The sequence below is a fragment of the Dysidea avara genome, chromosome 7, assembly GCF_963678975.1.
Source record: "Dysidea avara chromosome 7, odDysAvar1.4, whole genome shotgun sequence".
Taxonomy (NCBI): Eukaryota; Metazoa; Porifera; class Demospongiae; order Dictyoceratida; family Dysideidae; genus Dysidea; species Dysidea avara.
This window is the reverse complement of record NC_089278.1, coordinates 17,213,495-17,234,516: the sequence shown is the minus strand read 5'-3', so window position 1 is coordinate 17,234,516 and position 21,022 is coordinate 17,213,495. Positions and strand designations below refer to the sequence as shown.

At 37.9% G+C, this 21,022-nt stretch overlaps 1 protein-coding gene across 1 annotated transcript in view; it reads right to left on the bottom strand.

Annotated features, from left to right (window-relative positions):
• The window catches only part of LOC136261074 (uncharacterized), a 111,390-nt gene that overhangs the window by 69,617 nt on the left and 20,751 nt on the right, over positions 1-21,022 (bottom strand). The window contains exons 5-6 of the mRNA XM_066055040.1: positions 19,836-20,040; positions 13,300-13,617 (exon numbers count right to left, since the gene is read on the bottom strand). Of these exons, the coding sequence (XP_065911112.1) occupies positions 13,300-13,617; positions 19,836-20,040 (523 nt within the window). The remainder of the gene's footprint in view (positions 1-13,299; positions 13,618-19,835; positions 20,041-21,022) is intronic.

The window sequence follows — 21,022 nt, the reverse complement described above, 5'->3', positions numbered from 1 at the left end:
TGCTTATTTACAATCAGACAATAACCAGTCAATATCCAATTATTCACCTTCCAATAACCGCTTTTAGTAAACTCTGCAGGTTCACAACGCTAGTAACTATAATAATAGAATTAACCTGTTAAGAAATAAAATACATAAATTAGGTATATTTCTGAGGATAGTGACTAGCGACTGCAGTGTGGCAACCTGTTCAAGGGAAAATACATAAATTAGGCACGTAGCTAAGTAAATTTACAATAGTTAGCTAGTTACGTAAATATTATATGACTGACACACAGAAGAGATGTGCATATAGCTGCAAACTGCTTTAGATTTTGTATTTTGCTGCTAGCTATGACCATGCATAACATCTTTTTACAATTGTATATGTAAGGGTGTAAAACTTAATGATTGTATTGTAAACACGAAAATGAACTACACATAAATGTATAACACTTTCACATAAAAACGAACAAAAATACAGTACATTCACAACTCCAAAACGTTGCTTAAATTTGCATACCATAAAACTTAGTTTCCATTAAATTGAAGTAATCACTAGATATTTGACATTTAATATGTATAGACATGTCAAATGAGGGTAGAATATTAAACTGCACGTAAGTTAACTTTTGCATATGTGAAATTTGAGTAATTTTCTTTATGGGTTGGTTTTATTTATTAATTTATGGGTGATCAATTGATCACATGAACATTAGAAGCTTTTGAAGTCATTACCAAACTGGTGTGCTTTATCAGCTTGACATAAAAAATTGTGTATTGATAACTGGTATAAATGCCTGATGGTGCATTAACCATATGCATGCTGCAGTATTGAGCACGCATCTTAAGTATGACATTAACTGGTCTATTTATCAGTTCATTTGCTGAACAACCTTCCTTTGCATCTTTTTTTTTTCATAATAAATCTTTCATATTGGAGGAAACTTTAAAAGGAGCTGGAAGGTGCATTAATTGCTTAGAATCTCAACAGCTTCTTTGAATGGCTATTAACTATGCTTTTCAGAGATACTTCTTGCTCTTTTTCCTAAAAGCAAAAGTTACGTTGTAACTTGTGAATGCATGAAAAACTGGAGGTGTCTATAACAATGTCATAGGCTGGATGCAGATTGCCTTAATGCTTTAGAAAATGCATTCAGCATCAACGTCTAAGTAAATAATAAAACTTCTGTTGACCAATGTTCAAGCTGCAAGTAAGTATAACTCAGTATATGGTATTCCATTTACTTTGTACTGATCTGCAAGCCCTGCTGTAATATACCTGGACATGCACTGTGTAATTCTTGTAATGTCTTTATTACCGCGTGACATATTAAGCTGCAAAGCCACCACCACTTTAGAACAGATTGCAATGTTCAATATAATGTAGTAGACTAGTTTGCATGGAGGATACATAACCTCTAAAGTAGTATTTGCGAACAGCATGAACAGTTTTGTTTTGTGCTTATAGATTTGTTTGTTGAGATAGATATATTTCTGCATGCTCCTTTAGTACACTATCTATTCATGTGGTACTCTACTGTTTTATCTAAAGTTGCACTAGGGGTAAAACTGCATTCTGTGTAGTCATAATGGGGTAACCAACACCAGGAGGCTGTATGCAATTACAGTACCGTTCATGCCTGAGTAATCACATGCTGAATATGTGAGTAACAGAATGAACTTAAAAAAAAAAAAACTTGCTTGTAAACTATTTTTCCAGGGTCCCTAACATGTTAGGTTTCTACTTCAAATGAAAAGATTTGTTCCATCATGTATACTTAATATCTATTCCAAAACAACAACTTCTTTGACCCTGGAATTTTTAGGAGACTGCACCCTTTTTTCACAGCTTGGTTGATTTGAAATATATATGTGACTGTATTTTGGAAAAACATTCCAAATCGCACATTAGAAGTTTCCAGATAAATGGTTTTAAAGAATTCAAGTCAGCATAACTTGCCAAGCATGTGTATGAAATTTACACAAGAAATGCATCAATCTTTTACATTTCAGACCACTTCCAATACTTGTAGCTGCTTGTAGAGTTTTCTGGGAAATAAGATAGAAAATATGAGAAGTTGGATGAGCGAAGTAGTATTATGAGTGCTCACAAAGGGGAGGAGGGTGGGGGGCAAGCAAGAGATAGACTTCAAAATGGAGGCAGACCACGATTGAAGTACAGACATGAGATTACAGGGCTGTGCTGCTTCTTAGTGGCTGATATGCAGCAAAATCAACAGAAAAAAATTCTTGGCCAACATTATCAGGCCATCCACCAGTAAACCACTGATTTTTGCCAAGCCAAGCCTTTCACAAGGCCAGAAACCACCATTCGAGCTCTCTGCACCACCCAGAAAAGATGGCTATTAAAACCAGCCTAGAGTAGTTTGAGTAGTACTGAGGGTCAAAACTATAGTAGTATGATAGTGTACGCAGCTATCCAATGGTGATGTTAGTTTGATTTTGCCTGATGTGTGATTCGGATTGGTTTTGCTGGCTTCTTAGTGGCTGATATGCAGCATAATCAACAGAAGAAATGCTTAGCGAACATTATCAGGCCATCCACTAGTAAACCACTGAGCCAAGCCCTTCACAAGGGCCAGAAACTGCCATTCAAGCTCTCCACACCACTCAGAAAAAACGTCTGTTAAAACCAGCCTCGAGTAGTTTGAGTAGTACTGAGGATAAAAACTAGTAGTACGATAGAGTAGCTATCCACTGGTGGTGGTAGTTAGATTTTTCCTGATGTGTGATTATCGGTTTTGTAAAATCTGGTCACATATATCACTATTGCAAACCCCAAAGCCAGCCTATGGTCAGTTTTTGGGCTTTAATTTTATTTGTCTTTTTTCTGTACTACAGGTCTGGAATGACAAAGAGTGAAGATATTTCAACTGTGTTTCTTGTGTCTATTTAGGTTGTTTTAAAATTAATTTACTGTAATATTATCACATGATCTCTCAAGAGGTTCTGATAACACACTTCACAACATCTTTATATAAATGCACATATGAACTGAGCCACAGGAGTCCTATCAATGGGACCCTGTGTGTCTGCATGAGTGTTAATTAGTTTGTGGTTAGTTGGTTATGGCTAGATTTAGCCCCCACACTCTGAGAATTGTTCCAACTCCCTTGCTTTTAGAGTGCTTTTTTGCAATGAAAGAAGGTCCTAATGACCCCAAAGCAAGAAGAGTTGATTTTTGGTTTCATGTCAGTGCTCCTAAGGAGAAAAAAATGAACTCTGGAGACTGTCCTCAAACTTGCTTGAGCCGGTTGTAATTTCTTTTTGTGATCAGTGCACTCTTTGCATTACAACATAAACAAAACAAGACTGAAGACTTGTTGAAGAGACACTGTTCCTTGGATTTGTATTCAAATTAATTGCTGCAATGTGGTCACTGATGGACAGGTTTAAGGTCATACCACATTGTAGTTCATCTGCCAGCTATATTGTATAGAAATAGTACTACCGTATTGTCTTGAATAGTGGCTTGGGTGTTTATTTATTTCAAGCTACAGACCCAGTAGCCCGGGTGAAAAGTTATTTCAAAGAAATAAAAATGCAGAGTTTGGGAAGTTACTTCAAAAATGTACTATATTACATATTACTACTTACTCGATTCACAAGATGAATCTTATGGTAAAATGCATGTTATGCATGTCAGGGGTGGATTCAGGACCTGGAAAGGGGAGGGGCACAAACAGGCCAAGTTGTAGGTGGTTGGGGAGAGCCAGATTCTCCTGCATTGTTGAAGCAACAAATAATACACCTCTTAGTAGTATCTCACTGTTGATTTTTACCATTTTGGCCATTGCAGATGGTTGTTAAGTCTTAAAAGCTGTTTAAAAGGCTCTACAACAGCTACATGATAATCATATTTAGAGGCGTTTAGTACGTATGAAGGTGCTGGGTGACAATTTCATAGTTAGTTTGACTTTGGTTCACTTTGGTTTCAGGTGAATTTGTAAATATTTCGTGAGTTTTATTAAGCTGATCTTGGCCTGACAAATTAAACTTTAGTATTTTAATCAGACGTATGGCTCCTCCTCAGGGGGGTTTACCCCAAATTCCCCATCCTGGATCCGCCATTGCATGTGTCACACAAATACCCATCTCCTACTTACGTGGATGTGTCATCGTGTGCTGTATATCATTCTGCTAGCAGTTATTTTCTCTTTAATGTGAACATGTACTGTACTATATTGTACCATGCTCAACTGCTACTATAAAGGGAACGTGGAATAGACTGGCAAACGTATTGGCTCATGCAAGCCTTAAACATGGACTTCCAGTATAGCATTCCAAAGAAATAATAAGACAACAAATGCCTTGCAAAGGCCTTTGAATGTGATTATAAGCTTGGCCGAGTCACTTTCTAGCCTTGCATAGTCTTTATTTATAACCAACATACTGTATTGTTTTGAATAGTGGCCAGTCTCAGAGAAACCCCTGGTCTTGAATAGTGGCCTGGGTAAAAGTTGTCTACACATTTACAGCATTGGGGTAACTTAGTTACTTGTAACTTAAGTTACTGTAATATTATTACTTTTCAGTAAAAATATCTTAGTTACTTTTTTGTTGGTAATAATCCACACAAAAACAGCCAAGCTATGAAAAAATGGTGTGGCCTTCAAAATCCTGGGTAAAAAAAAGTTGCAAAATGAAAGGTGGCAGCCAAGAAATGATTGCAATAATGTTAATGCAGCTATTATTAAAATTTATTTGCATTAACATCATTACAGCCATTTCTTGGCTGCCACCTTTAATTTTACAACTTTTTTCACCTAGGCTTTTTTCACCCAGGCTTTTGAAGGCTGCGCTATTTTTTCACAGCTTGGCTGTTTTTGTGTGAATTTCACTTCTTTGTTTTTTTTTTACTTTATAAGGCCTCAAAATCAGCCTATAGCTGACTTTGGGGTTTCTTTTTACTCACATTTCTCCTTATCTATACAGACACAATGATGATTAGTGAAGACAGAGTTATTAATACATGTTCTATTTCAATATTTATTATCATTTTTGCTATACTCTAATAGAGTGCACATTTTTTTGAGGACTTCTAATAGAACACACGTAGAATGTTCCAGAATAATCTAGAACTTCCAATAGTAGATCAATGAAATTATATATGTAACTGTCCCTGGGAAAACTGTCTTATCGCCCATTTAAAAGTATTGAGAAACACTGATTTTAAATATTTAGAATGTTGTAGCTTGCCAATGGTGGTAGCTATGTGTACCAAATTTTCACACATTTCACAACAATTTATTACCTTCCAGATCATCCACTGAAGAAGTAGTCAACAGCTAAGTTTCCTGCCATTTTAGATAGTTTTTTTAACTGAGGTTGACTGTATCAGGCAACATTCAAAAGGGGTGGGAGGCGGGGGCCTGGAAGGTGGGAAAGATGCTGTTTAAAAAATTGAAGAGGAACATGTTGGGATGAATTAGGCCAAGTGATGGGCCATTTAGGGCTCAAAACTGGCTAAAATGAAAGGAAATTCACAGCACAGGTCATTGTCCAATACCACAGAGCTGTACAGCCACACACAGCCATCTCTTGGTTGGCCAGGGCTCCATCAAGACGCCAGACCACTCGTACAGCTCACCACTGTGCTTGAAAAAAGCAGCTAACAATAGCAGACCACTTTACTCTGGTTGACTGTGACAGTGAAATTTGATAGTGCATTCACAAAGCTTGTGTTTGTGTGAAAATCCTGTCTTGGGTGATAAGACTGGTTTTCGCAGATCCAGTCACATATAATAAGCAGATTTAAACTAGAATTTTCATTTATAAAGTGCTAATCAGCCAAGATAGCAGTGGTTCAGTGGTTAAGGAAATGGGTAAAGAGGTCCATGGTTCGAACCCTTTTCAACATTTTTTGTGCACCTTTTTTACCCATGATGGCTGCTCTATTAGAGTATCTCGACTCCGTGATTTTACACTTATTGGTTTTTGTTTTACAACTCTGCAGCTGTAACTCTATTGCTTTTCAAACCATCAAAAGGCAATGATATGATGATCAGCTTATGTACGTACCAATTTTCAATACTCGGTTTACTCTGTAGTTGTGACTTGGTTGTAGCTGAACTCTCTGCAGGGTCACTTGGTTGTAGCTGAACTCTTTACTGAGTAATTTGCTTGTAGCTGAACCTCTACAGGGTGACTTGGACTGTCTATAAGGTGACTTACTTGTAGCTGAACTCTCCACAGAATGACTTTGAACTTTCTGCAGGGAGACTTGTAATGTAGCTAAACTCTTTATTAGGTGACTCGTAATATAGCTAAACTTTCTAACTGGGTGACTTGTTACATAGCTGAACTCTCTACAGGGAGACTTGCAATGTAGTTCAACTTTCTACAGGGAGGCTTTTAATGTAGCTGAAGTCTCTACTGAGTGACTTATATTGTAACTCTCTACGGGGTGATTGTTAATGTTATCGTGACTTGACGTAGCTAAATTCTAGCTCTGCTGTGTGACTTGTGATGTAGCTGCATTCTATTGGGTTACTTATAATGTAGCTGAACCCTCTACAAGGCGACTTGCTATTTTGCTAAATTCGCTACAGGAACACTTGTTACATATAGCTGAACTCTCTAAAGGGAGACTTGTAATGTAGCTGAACTCTCCACTTGGTGAATTTTAATGTAGCTGAACCCTCACCTTGGCACTGCAGTTAACTCACCGGTATACAAGGGCTTAGGCAGGGAGGTTTGAATGGTTCAGACAAACCCCCATCTCAGAAACAGAATATTTTAAAATTAAAAATCACATCTGATTTTACAGCCCTGGAGCTCTCCGGTAGCTACTTGCACACTGGCGCGGCTCTGTACTACTTTTGAGGGTTAATGATTAATTAAGTATTGCATCACGTGATCAATTGTGCACGTGGTGCATGGTGGAAATAGCGAAGGACTGGTGGTTCAATTGGTTTAGACAAATTACAAGGTAGCAGCTGCGATAAACTTGAGTGGTCGTGTTATGCGTGTGTCAGGTCTAGGGTGATATTGAATTTGTGACATGCGATTATTGCATGAGTCATTTAACACGATTATTGCAATATTGCATGTGAAAATTGAAACACAACCACATAGTTTGAAAAGTCCATATAACTGCTTGTTTTTAGTTTACAAACACAACTTCTTTGCTAAAAAGTTACACAACTGACATAGTTTAGCAATAATATGCACGAACTGTATCAAATATGAGGCCCAGAAGAGACACAAAATAGATGATAAATACGATAATTATTGCAAAATATGGTAAATATTGCCTATGTGATAATATTGCAAAGACAAAATATACATGGGATAATGGTATTGCGAGCACTTGCTTAGGTGATATTGGCGATTAATTTAAATATTTCCCAACCCTAGTCAGATTAGTACCAACCATGAATAGTTGATGTATATTTACATGGTAAATGTTTTGTTTATTTTTCACATGTTGTGGGCACATGATGTCTCTAAAATATTGGAGTACAAGCCAAGTCTGAAGTTACTGACCATCAACAAGAGGACCGGCCGAGAATAATGTATACCTGGAAGAAAGTATTGTCAACTAAGGGACTCAAATGTGGAGTGCTAAGAGCGTTCAGTGAAGTTGGTTGTCAGTATGTTGCCATCTGGAGGTAAAGATTAGTTAGTAATACAGTAAGTTTATAGTTTCTATAAACTGCATAAACAGCAGAGTGTAGGTTTTAGCTACTTAGATGCACAAACACCACCTTTTAATGTTATTTCCCAAGGGAATATTTTGTGTATGCATCACTTTTGTTCAAATCTAGTTCAGGGAAGCACCCAGGCCTTTCCCCATGCACTTCAAATCTGAACCCCCTTCCAGAAAATCCTGGCTCTGCCCCTGATATAGGGTTGTGAAGTACACTAGGTTGGTTGTGCTATTGTTTTGTTGACTATATTTCAGTGGTAAATTCTTGTGTGCATAGTGGTAACTAATTAGCTGGTTTGGTTAAACATGAGCCTCTTAGTACTAAGAGACTTCTGTTGGAGTCTCTTTGCGAATAAAAACATCCATTTTAATTGAGCTGCATTGCTCAAATACCAGTTTTTACAGCTTTGGTGCATTGCAACTAATTGTACATGACACAATTATGTTGATGCTCTAAAAATAAAGACACACAATAGTGTGTCATGCAGCCAAGTACAGCTGTACAATTGGTGTGGGCAGGCAACAGACAAGTGTGCATTTTACAGGAACCAAGAAAACACCGTTTTCATGCATCTATAGGTTGATAGTGTCTGAACAGAAATTAACCATTTTTACTGTGGAAACTCCATCGGATTCACTTGATAGAATAGCTTGAAAATCAGTCTGTACATGAAGTAACTATATGTGACCGGGCCTGCGAAAATAGGGCATGTGGGCACAAACTACACCCCATCCTTTTACAGGTCATATCTCAGTACTGTAAAAGTATATTTCCATTCTGTAACTTGCATCATGATGCCAATTGAATGCTGACTAAGAGCTGAAAATTGCAATGCCATACCGTATTGGTACAAAATGTTATGAGTGATGAAAGTGTGAAAAAGTAGGCAAAAATCATGTGCCCACATGCCCTATTATCGCAGGCCCGGTCACATATATCATAGTGCAAACCTTTTGTGGGTTGAAAGAATTCGAGATGATGGTCATGGAATTATATGATGGTCATGGAGTTATGACCAAAACACCAACTATATGTAACAGGCAAATGATTTTCATAAATAAAAAATATTTTGTTAGTACTCCAACCAGACAAACCGCTGAAGAAAATGAGCAGAAATTTGCAAAGCAAGTGGATTAATTGCTGTAGAAAAGTCTTTCAGTTGTTAAGAAGAAATCGGGTTAAAATCAATTAAGTTATAATGCAAAAACCAACTATGTGTAACCAGTGCGTGATTAAGATACTCTAATAGTGTAGTTACTCTATTAGGGTGTTCAACTACATTACAAGTCACCCAGTAGCAGTTACGTTACAGCTAATGCAGTAGAGAATGTAGCTATGCCAATTCACCCTGTAGAGAGTTCAGCTACATTACAAGTCACTCAGCAGAGACTTCAGCTACATTAAAAGTCTCCCTGTAGAACGTTCAGCTATTTAATGTGAGAGTTCAGCTACATTACATAAGTCTTCATGCAAAGAGCTCAGCCACATTACAAGTCACCCAGTAGAAAGTTCAGTTGTGTAATAAGTCTCTATGTAGACAGTTCAGCTACATTACAAGTTACTCAGCAGAGAGTTCAGCTGCTTACAAGTCACCCAGTAAATTTGCTTTCCTAGAAAATGAGCTGTGATGGGACAAACAGCATTATAATGTTGCTAGCTAGCTAGATATATGACTCTGCTTTCACTTCTACATGAGCAGGGTGAAGTGATCCACTGATTCTTGCTTGCAGTAAATTAATTTTTACTGGGTAGTTATGAGAATACTCATCTGTTTACCCTGGTAGCTACACCAACACAACTTATTTTTGCAATTTTTGACATGTTTCTCTGATGCAATACTTGTTGATACCACTAAAGTAAGCAGCATGTAGCTATCACTATTCTACCACAGTGAAATATCTGGCTCTTCAAAAGGCAGATAAATTTTCTTGCAGAGTTTCCTGAGCAGCTTTTCATAAACTTTTCAGTCACTGACTGACTTGGCAAAGTAGTGGCACGAGACATAGCTACAATGTCCTTTTCACTGCTGGCTGACCATTTTCTAGGCTTGCGCCTATTATTCCGGCATAATTTTCAGAATAATAGGTCACCAATTTTGTGAGAATAATTCCGGAATAATAGGATGGTTCCAGGCATAATTTTAGAATTATCGGACGTTCATGGGAATAATTGGTGAAAGTAAGGGGTGTGTCTATTCTTGATTAGTTGAAGAAAGAGTTAAGTTACTATATAGCTGGCACTATTATACGAGTGCTGGCTGAAAAGCCTCTAAAAGATCGATATACTCTAATAGAACACTCAAATACTCTAATAGAGCAGTCAGATTGTTTAATGTTAACAATCTGCAAACAGCACCGGGGATGTAACTGTGCTATTACGAAACTTGTACATCGTATACCAGTGTATCTTCTTCAAGTCTTTGAACATATTGATATCATTATTGTCTACTTAACTTAGCATGTAGCTATAGCTAAGAAAAAAATAAAATAAAATAAAATGTAGCTATAGCTACAGCTTTCATACACTATTGAATTATTACTGCAGGTATTCTAAGTCTATTGTAACTAACTATTTAGGGATAGAAAAATGCTTAATTTTTGGCTACTAATTCTGGCAAAACTACTTATAGCAGCATCTTGAAAACTAAGCAACTAGCTACAGAAACTAAATGAGCATTAATGTAATTTATTGCAACGCAATAAATTGAAGTTAACATGCCTTGGTGTGGGCGTAGAATAGATACAGTGCAAATCTACGTACCATACCATAGTAAATGAAGCCAGCATCCTTTAGAGATAAACTAGCCTTTTGAGTAAAGTAATTAAATCCAGCAACACAGAATCCTTGAGTTGACTGTAAGGTCCATTAGAGAGGCATTGTATATTAGCAGTGCTAGCACCACAAACTGAAATCAACACTTGTTTCAGGTAAAAGTTGAACCAATCTTGTAGGATACATGAAACGTAATGACGTCATAATGATTCATTGTAATAAACTGGTTTGACAGGTTTGAGATCACGAGATCATGCCATAGTGCATGGCGTGTTGGCGGACAGAAAAACCTTTTCCCTCCCTCCCACCCAAAACCATGCATTAAGTATATGTGCCAGTGCATATGTTGTTGTATGCGCTTGTACGGTTGTCCACATAATGTATGTATATATATATAAAATAATAATAAAAAATTGAACCTTTGTATGCATAACTTGGTTACATTGCTTACTTGGTTGTTGTGCATCCAATTACTGATATTGAACTTAGATACACATATATAGTTAAATGGCAACTGAGGACCAAGTGCAGGTGGATGAAGTGCTAATTATCTGTGCATGGCCAAACCAAACCAATTATGCTAAATTTAACTTAATATGATTATTCATTGGTTGCTGCTATCACACTGTGTTGCTATGCATATATGATGCGTTGCTGCAATCTTGTACTAATTGGAAGACATATTTGCTTCGTGGTCAACTGTAAATCCAGTTATGCCATATCCACAATGCTTGTCTGCGTGGCTTGTGCAAAAGTTATTACACCCTACTCCAACAATTTCCTCAGTTGTCCTTTCCCCAAAGTACTTGTGTATAGATATCTGTATGAATGTTATTTGTGTTTTGTGCTGTTATGTATATTCATGGCAATGGTGCAATGTTATGTGGTAGATATTTGCATGAGTGTTTGTTTGTTTGGTGTTGTTGCGTACACGTTATGGCTTTGTGGAAAATGTTATTGTGGTTAGAACTAGGAAAAAGTAGGCAATAGAGCTAGGTGCGGTGGATGGGTGGTGTGTATAGCTAGGAAAACATTATATAGTCGTGTCTATTTTGTATGCACACACTAAATACATGGTAAGTGGTGATTGCACCCGGGGGTGTGCACTGCTCCAGTATGCCGAGTGCACACTGCCCCGGGGTGTTTCCACACCAATCAGCATGTTAATTATGGAATAATAGGCTAGATACAAAAGGAATAACAGGAGAAATGTTTGGGAAATTCTGGAAAGAATAATAGGTTAATTTTGAGCATAATAGGCTCAGGATTACCATTTTCTAAGACAATTAGACACCGATACCAGTAACTTTGAGACATAAATGCTTAATAGGAGGTGTTACATAGAATGATGCAATAGAAACCTTGGCTCTGTCTCGGTTTTTACATATATTATGTTGTGTCATATTCCAACACCTCCTACTCAGCATTTCTGCCTTGAAGACACTGGTATGTGGAATATATCTATAACTAAGAGAAGCAATGGGAAGCAGTGCTTGACACATACTATACTCTTCGCAGGGGTGGTTCAGCAGGTCAGAGAGTGGGGGTAGGGCAACTGAAAATGAAATTACAAAGTGAAGTTTGAACAATAAAGCAGATATGGATGCCGTTCTGGGGTCTGGGGATATACCCCTTGAAATATTTCAGATTACAGGTTCTGCTATAGTATTTTAGTTGTTTTAGACAAATTAATAGCTATATACAGCTTTTTAAAGGAGATATATACACCCATTAGTGGTAGAGGTGTACCGATATGGGTTTTTGGCACGTACCGATATCCGATATTGGTGCCACCAAAAGAGGCCGATAACCGATAGTCGATCCGATATTTGCATTATAGTTAAAAGTGTACATTTACCTACCCTACAACAACATGTGCATGTATTCATTGCTATACTCTGTCTGTGGTGGTACACAGCTTGGGTTTCTATTGTGCAATCCAGACAATTAGGCACCCACAAACATTTTTATGTATACTCCCATGAAGCCTTATACGGATATTTCTGCATTCTAATGGTTTGTGAGAAAGCTGGTACTGTGACAGCAAGTTTCCTTGGTTATCCTGTGACCCTTTTTTTTATTACAAGGTAGCTACTCTATAACTGCTTCATTTATAAAGACTGTGCCTGTGATAAGCTTTCCAGCAACAGACAGTAGAATTGCGTGTATTTATATGGCTTCTCGTAGTGTAGTGCTTGTTTCAGAGTGAACAATAAGCCACTGGCACTAAAGAGCCACAGGAATAATGTAGAAAACCAATGCACAATCCGTTTATGTACAAACTATTGCTACTGTATAAATATCGGTAGCGATATCGGTCCTCCTGCTGTTCTGTACCGATACCGATATTGGTAAAAATTGCCATATTGGTGGCCGATATTATAGCCGATCCGATTATCGGTACACCTCTAATTAGTGGTTGACTGCTCTATTAAAGTATTTAGACTTTTTATCACAAGCATTGACCAATAACAACTGCGGCTTGGCACCCCTTCTAAAATTATTCACAACACTTCTACAAAGCTTGGTATTTTTATCCACTTTGTAAAGATTTTTTCAAACTTTGATGTTAAGCCACCTCATTATAATACCCTTATCTGTCTTGAACCCCACTTTACCAACCTCCCATAATGTGCACCTGTGATTCAATCACACTTTTGTGAAAAAATCCTTTATACGTATAGAGTTGCATAGGTTAAATGCTTCCCTGTACCCTAGAAATATAAAAGGCCTTAAATGACTCCATTTAAAAATTTACACATATAGCTGCCTAGTTATTACCATTAATCTATGAATACACATTGTGCCTAAAATACTGCTTTCAAAAAATTAAGCTGCCAATATTATTATCAGTATTATAAGTGATACTCACCAGTCACATCCAGAGTGATGTTATTGTCAGTTGTCACTGTTGTATTAGAATTGATCACCACCTCACACTGGTATACTTTATCATCATCAGATGTTGTTAGTAGTGATATAGTATAAGTGTCTGTGTACAATGCAGTATTGCTTGTCATTGCGCTATTATTAACTCCTTCCACTCTCTCTAGTTCTGTACCATCACTACTCCACACAATGTCCACTCTACTGGTGATACCTCTCACAGAAGTTACATTACATTCCAGAGTTAGTGGTTGACCAACTATCTGTTTACTGGGGGCAGTCACAGTTACACTGGGTGTGGAAACTGTAAGAATAATATTCTTAATTAATATATTTTGTGCTACTCATTCTTTGTAAGTAATTAATCACATGCAGTGATGTATACTCCATTACAGGGTGTACTCATGAGGCTTCCAGAGTTTTCAGTAAGCCTTTTTAAATTTTCGGCACTACTTGATCCATTATAGCAACTAAGATATAGCTAGCATAATGATTTTCCTTTTCCATAAGTACAAAGAACTAAGAAAATAATCACCAAAGTGTACTAGTCACTAGATAAATAAAAAAATGGACATCTTAAAATGGGAATAGGGATCGCTAAAAATAGCCACCAAACAAGAAGGAATCGCTGGGGTGGTGATGTAAACCATAAATCCCTATTTTGACTCTCTCTGTAATAAATATTTAGTTACATGCTCCAGTCATTTTGAAATGAGTCAAAATAGGGATTTGTGGTTTACATTACCACCCCAGCGATCCCTTCTTGTTAGGTGGCTTTTTTCAGCGATCCCTATTCCGATTTTAAAATTTCCAATTAATTAATTTTGTTTGTTTTTTATTAATCCAGTAATGGATTTGTTTTATTGATAATGATAATTGCTGTAGATACATAGAGCAATTTACAATTAGTGGCTGTCAAGTTCAGTGTATGCTTTGTTGTTATCAGGCACACTTGACTGCATTATTAGAGTATTTACCTGGCTGTAGATGACACTATACATTACACACATTCCTTATAATTAGTGCTATCCCCACTAGGGACCTATGAGAAGGCTACGCCTGTAAATACATAGAGTCAGAAACATGTAACTGAAACTGTGAAGAATACAGAAAAAAATCCCAGACCCAGTGGTGACTTGATCCCCCGCAACATGCAATCTAGGCATGCACCAAGGAAGCCACAGCAGCTGGGATTTGAGACATTCTCTGCATTCAACCACTACTTAAACATTGACTTCTCGCCATCAAAGGTATTGAACAGCTGTTGTCTAACTTGTCTTACTACATGTGTCAGGATTCTAGTCTCTTAGTCATTGTCGTCACATTAGCATCCTAATGCAGTGTTCATGAATACACACCAGATGGTATGATACTGAGCTAGCTACAGACATGGAACTCTGACAAACAAATAATTATAAGTTAAAATAGTCAGTGGTTGTACATTTATTATTTCAGCCAAGACCGTACACAATAAGAAGAATCACATGCAGATTTTCCATGGGTGTATGGACTACAACATTGGCTCACTGGTGCACAGTAGTATAAATGATAACATAATGCTATGTAATATAGTTTGTGCAGCTAGAGTTTGTTGTTCATGTGAGTATTGTGTCCATTTGGCATACCACAGTGAAAGCATCTATGTTGTGGACATGTATGAATGCATATGGCTTCCCACAAACAATATGTGGCATCCACAAATAAATTGTTTCATGCACCACATCATATACGTATACAGTTAGCCTGTAGAGTAGCTAATCTGCATGCACACACATCATTCACTCAGATACTGTGTACCTATAATGTCTATTGGGAGTGGAATGGACTACTGGAATGGTGGAATGGAATTTAAGTTCAATATCATTTTTAAATCCAAATAAATACAACTCCTCCCCTTAAGTAAGCAAATAAATAGGATTTCCCATTGAAGTCAGCTCAGTTAACATACTTTTCCTCACTACAACACTTGTATGACTTATAAATAAATACTTTATTACTTGTCTGAAACTAACTGTCTTAATAAAGGTTCAATTCAGTGTGCAATGTGGCACTGCCACAATGAACTTTGCTTTAAAATTTGTTTTGACATAATTGTGGAAAAGGCTCATTGTAAATGCTTACAAGATAGTCCTGTTTCACTTTACCCAAAGATTTTCGCTTAGGTTCCTACTGTAGGTTAGTGGTAAACACCTCATACAGGCTCTGCCTTTGTGTTCGCCCTCCAGTGCCTAACTGGTAAAGTTGATAATAAATAACCGGATACTTCATTACACAGTGAATGTACTTTTACAATGCATACATCTAATTAGCTAGCTATCTATCATTTGAGAACAAGGGTTAAGTCAGGAGTCTTCTTGGTATTCCACTGCAGTGCATGTTCATAACTGACTTTACAGAACATTACATTGGTACACTTTGTCTATGGTGAGGTGAAGTATGCTAAAAGAGCTGACTTCAAGGGGAATCCTATTTATTTGCTTACTTAAGGGGAGGAGCTGTACTTATTTGAATGTAAAAATGATATTGAACCTTAAAAAATCCATTCCACCATTCCAGTAGTCCATTCCACTGTTTATACACTCCCATGTTTATTGTAAACCATGGGTTATTGGCAGCATGAAGCCATGTTGTATACACAATGTGGTCAGACAATTAAGGCACTCACAAAGAGTTTTAACAAACTAACTGACTCCACCCAACTTGAAACTTTGCGTGGAAAGGAAATGGTTTATAGAATCTACATTCATAACAATGAACAAGTACACAAAATTTTTTGTAATTTTCAACTAGAGTAGGGACCATAGCACATCAATAAAAAGTACTGAAACAAGCTGGAGTAGTGCACGATATTAAATCATAGTAAAAAGTGTTATATCCCTACTGTGCATTTCCATAATGGTATCTTGAGCACAGTAGGGATATAACACTTCTTATTGTTTTACTGTGATTAGCATTTCGGGTCAATCTGAAAACTTGTTTGGGTTTAGTTTTACCTACCAATACTGCCTCAGCGTCGTCAGGGGAAATTGAAGCTGGTTTTTGGGTAATGTTATCCTGTGGGCCACGCCTACTCCTTTGTGGTCCCTACTATACAGTACTATCGTACTGTATGATAATCTCTGGTATCAGTGCTATCACTTCATTTTGTCTCTGTGAGAGAGCACTTGTATGGTTGTTTGTATAGCAAATCATGATTGTGCGCTTACAGGAAGAAGTATACTCACCATGCAGAGACGCTATGCATGATCTTCTAAGTGTAAGAAGTGCTGTTACAGCCTTGAGTACTGCTTCAGCCTAGATTAAACACTACAATAAAGCTCACAAAACAGAATCCTGTAATTTTATTGTTATACGGCTTCTTTAATATACGGAACTGTGCCAATAGTGTAATGGCAAAGAGAACTTGGAAAAATTTTGAGGTGTAAGGTGGTTTGCGATCTGTGGAATAAGGGCTTAATAATAGGTCATGGACATGCAGAAGGACTCAGTAAGCATGGCTATATAGGTTTTAGTGTGAAAAAGTGGATAAGTTTTGCTGTACATGAATGAAACAAATAATATTATGAAAATAATAATAATATGAAGATGAACAAAATGGCAAATTTCATGTTTGTCTGAAATACAGATACTAATTCTTTTTCACTTGATACTTACTAGTGGACCAATGCTCATTGCAAATAACAATCAGATAGTTGTTTTGAGCTGAAGGATGCTTTCCAAGGTGGATTTTAGGAGTATGTTCTATTAGAGTTTTTGTAACAACAAAATATGGACGATCCCTATTATGAACCCACTATTGTGGTTCATGATATCTTGGATTTGTAACCCATGGTAGGCAGTGTAGAGAAGACAAACACAGTTGACGAATTAAAAGGATACAAATATTGTCTGCCTCACATAAAAACTACAACATCGTGTGACCGAATCTATGATATATGTATACAATAAGTGTGTGTATATGGATTCATGTCACAATCCCAGTCTCAGTAGGGCGCATGCCTTTGTGCATTGAACTTAGTCTTCAATCTGGTACCATAGTGATGATCTGCAGGTTGAGCTGGAATCATTGTAATAGGGGAATAGATGTGTCGGTGACGCTTCTGATGTGCAGATGGTCTAAGCCAGGAATGATCAGGTACCTCCTGTGGACACGGGGACACGCAACCCATGTTGATGAGAATTGGTTGTTTATCAGAGGTCTCAGAAGCAAGCAGTTAGCATGAATATCAATGATATGGTAAAGACCATGGTATGGCAGAGCCAGTTTTCTGTCTTTTCCTGTAGCCTCACGAGGCATGTATATCATAATTTTATCACCTTTGGCCTTTTTATCATATTGGAATATTTTTTGGATTGTGCTTTTACAATTGATTTATGTGCCATGTCTCATGTAGTTGTAAGACTGATCACCAGTTTAGTGTGGTAATCTCTAGCATCTAACATATGTAAAGATGGTGAAGACTGTAGAGTTGAACCGAGAATCCCAACCATACAACAAGTAGAATGGTGACTCACCAGTGGAATCATTGGGCTTGGTTCAGTAGGTGAGCAACAAATGTTGCAGGTGTTTGTCCCAATCCATACCAAATTGCTTGGAGTGCTTAGCAAGCATTGCTCTTAATGTTCTATTAAAATTTTCCACCAGACCATCAGTGTGAGGATGGTAGGCTGTTGGGTTTACCTTTTTCATGCTTGTTAAATGAAAGATATCCATAAGCAGGTCAGGTAGGAGATTACTTCTTCTGCCTGACAGAAGTTGATTGGGGACCCCATGGAGGCAGATGACATAATCAATTAATAGTTTGGTGATGGTTCCACTACTTTGATTCGGCATGGGGAAAGCTTCCACCCATTCTGTGGGGTAGTCCATAATTATCAACACACATAGCAATTTCCCTCACATGTTTGAGGCACATCTCCATAATGTCGATACCAACATGCTCAAATGGTGCCCTAACTGGAAGTAGTTGCAGTGGAGTATGTACCTTGTGGTAAGATCCACCATATGAAGCACATGTAAGACAACTATGGCAATAATGGTAAATATATGTGTACATACTTTTCCACCAGTATTGTTTTGCTAACTTATGAAACAATCCCTGAGCCGCAGTGTCTTGAGAATGCACCAGTGTGTGCTTCTTCCATTAGCTGTGTTCTCATATTTGTAGGAACAACCACACGTAACCTCAGTGACTGTGTATCAATAAAATAAAGGATATCATTTATTAGCACTAAATTAGAGGTTTGAGATAGCTTTGTTGTAAGCATCCTTATGGTTGGTGAGAGACGTAATGATTTCCTTGAGTTGGGGATCTACCTTTTGCTGGGAAGACAAAGTGTTGAGATCTGAGTTGTCAGCTGGTGGTAAAGGTGAGCTTCCTGAGATTGCTGAAACAGTGGTATTGGCCATTGTACTTGTAGCTACTGGTACCCTGGATAATCCATCAACATTTGCATTCATAGTACCAGGCTTGTACCTGATTTCCATGTCATAATCGGCCATTATTTCATTCCAATGGGCCCTATGGCCACTTATATGTTTGGTTGTTAGAGATGATTTTAGTGGCTTCTGTGTAAACAATGCATTTGTGGCCCAGTAAGTAAGCTCTAAAGTGGTGAAGGAACCAAACGACACACAGTGCTTCTAACTCAATTGCTCTGTAATTAGCTTCCAGCTTTGATAGGGTCCTACTGGCATAAGTAATAGGGTGAGATGTACCACCGACATCTTGTTCTAGCACTGCTCCCAATCCTCCTTTGCTTGCATCAGTATGAAGAGCAAATGGGTAGTTGAAATTAACATTAGGGGGGACACTAGATGTACTTTGAGTTGTTCAAAGGCTGTTTGACAAGCTGATGTCTATTGGAATGGGATGTTTTGTTTAGTTAGAGCATGTAACAGTAACGCAATCTTTAAAAATTTGGAACAAATTGTCTATAGTAGCTGGTTAATCCGAGAAATTGACAAACACCCTTTTACTGTTGTTGGAATTGGAAAATCACGAACTGCTGTAATCTTTGTAGAGTCAGGATGTAGACCATTGCATGATATTATGTGGCCTAGGTATGTTGCAAAGGTGCCTGTGAACATACACTTCTTTGCGTGTAGCAGCAAACCAGCTGATTGTAAGCATTCGAACACTTGTTGAAGATGTATTGTGTGTTGTTCAAGGGTATCAGAAAACACTAGAATATCATCAGTGTATGCACAACAAAATGGGGAACTTCCATCCAGGCCTACCAAAATGTGTTGAATGACCCTTTTAAAGGTGGCAGGTGTGTTGCAAAAGCCAAAGGACATAACACGGAACTGATATAAACCATTGGATGCATGGAATGCTGTTTTTTTCTTAGATGATTCATCCATCTGAACTTGCCAGTACCCAGACTTAGCATCTAGTGTTGAAAAAAATTGTTTATTACTTAGATGGTCCAGTATGTCATCGATTCTGGGCATCGGAAAAACATCCTTCCAAGTAATGGCATTCAGGCATCTATAGTCCACACAGAAACGAAGCTGACCATTTTTCTTCTTCACCAATACCACAGGACTAGACCATGGACTGGATGAATCCTCTATAACATTGTTGTGTAACATTTCGTTAACTAGCTTAGACATCTCCTTACATTGAGCAAAGGGGACTCGTTGAGGAAGCTGATTGATGGGTGGATGATTGTCTGTGTTGACAACATGGGTGATGCCGTCTACTTCACCACACTCCTGCTCCTGTGCATGCAGAGAGAACACATCATCATACAATAAAATCAGTTGTGACAAATTATGTACCTGTGAATCAGTCAAGTGCTATTAATCATTTGAAGAAGTGAAGCCAGTAATTGTTTCCTCTGTTCCTCTGACAGGCGTTGTGATGGACAAATGTCTTCCATAACAGCACTGATAGTTTCATCAGCATGAATTCTTAACAAGTAGCCAAAGACAGCCGTTGGTGGGCTGCTGGATTAGTGTGGTTGATATGTTGATGGAATCAGACTGAAGTAGCTGTCCATCTGGATCAAATATAAGCAAGATATCAGGTGGAACATGACCCTGAACTATGCCTTCAACAACAATTTCTGTGCTTGCAGGGATTTGCACTGCCTTGAGCATATGTACTGGTGCTTGCACTGGAGCTGATGGATCAGTGTTCAGTGGGAAGGTATGTGTCACAGGCTGCTGTGAGGAGTCATAAATTTCAAAGGAATGGCAACATTGGTACCTAGCAGACAGGATTCACAGATAGAAATGTCTACTGGTCGAATATACAAAGGCACTGTGATTAATTCCTGTTGTATGAATCACCATCATCTTGTCCTTTATTGCCAAGCATCGGGAGTTGTGGCAGACCTGTTATCTGCCACCCTTCATTGAAGAGTTCGTCTGATATGGGTAGCACTGATTTCACAATGCTTGATGCCTTTTGTGACTTTAACTTAAAACTTGGAAAAAAGATAAAATGTGAGATTTCTGAGCTCGATCCCAGGACTTTTCATAATGCATCAGAGCCCTAACCACTGTACCACCACTGCCAGCTGCCAGAACCCTGAATTTTAGAAGTACTTAAATGCATGATAATATAAAAATAGTGATCTAGCCTATATGGCAAACTCAAACCCGGTCTAACCCTAATTGGATTTATAGTAGCTAAGCTGAACCCAAACACTAACCCTAATCTTTGAACTCCTGATCGTGAGAAATGATTCCTTACGCA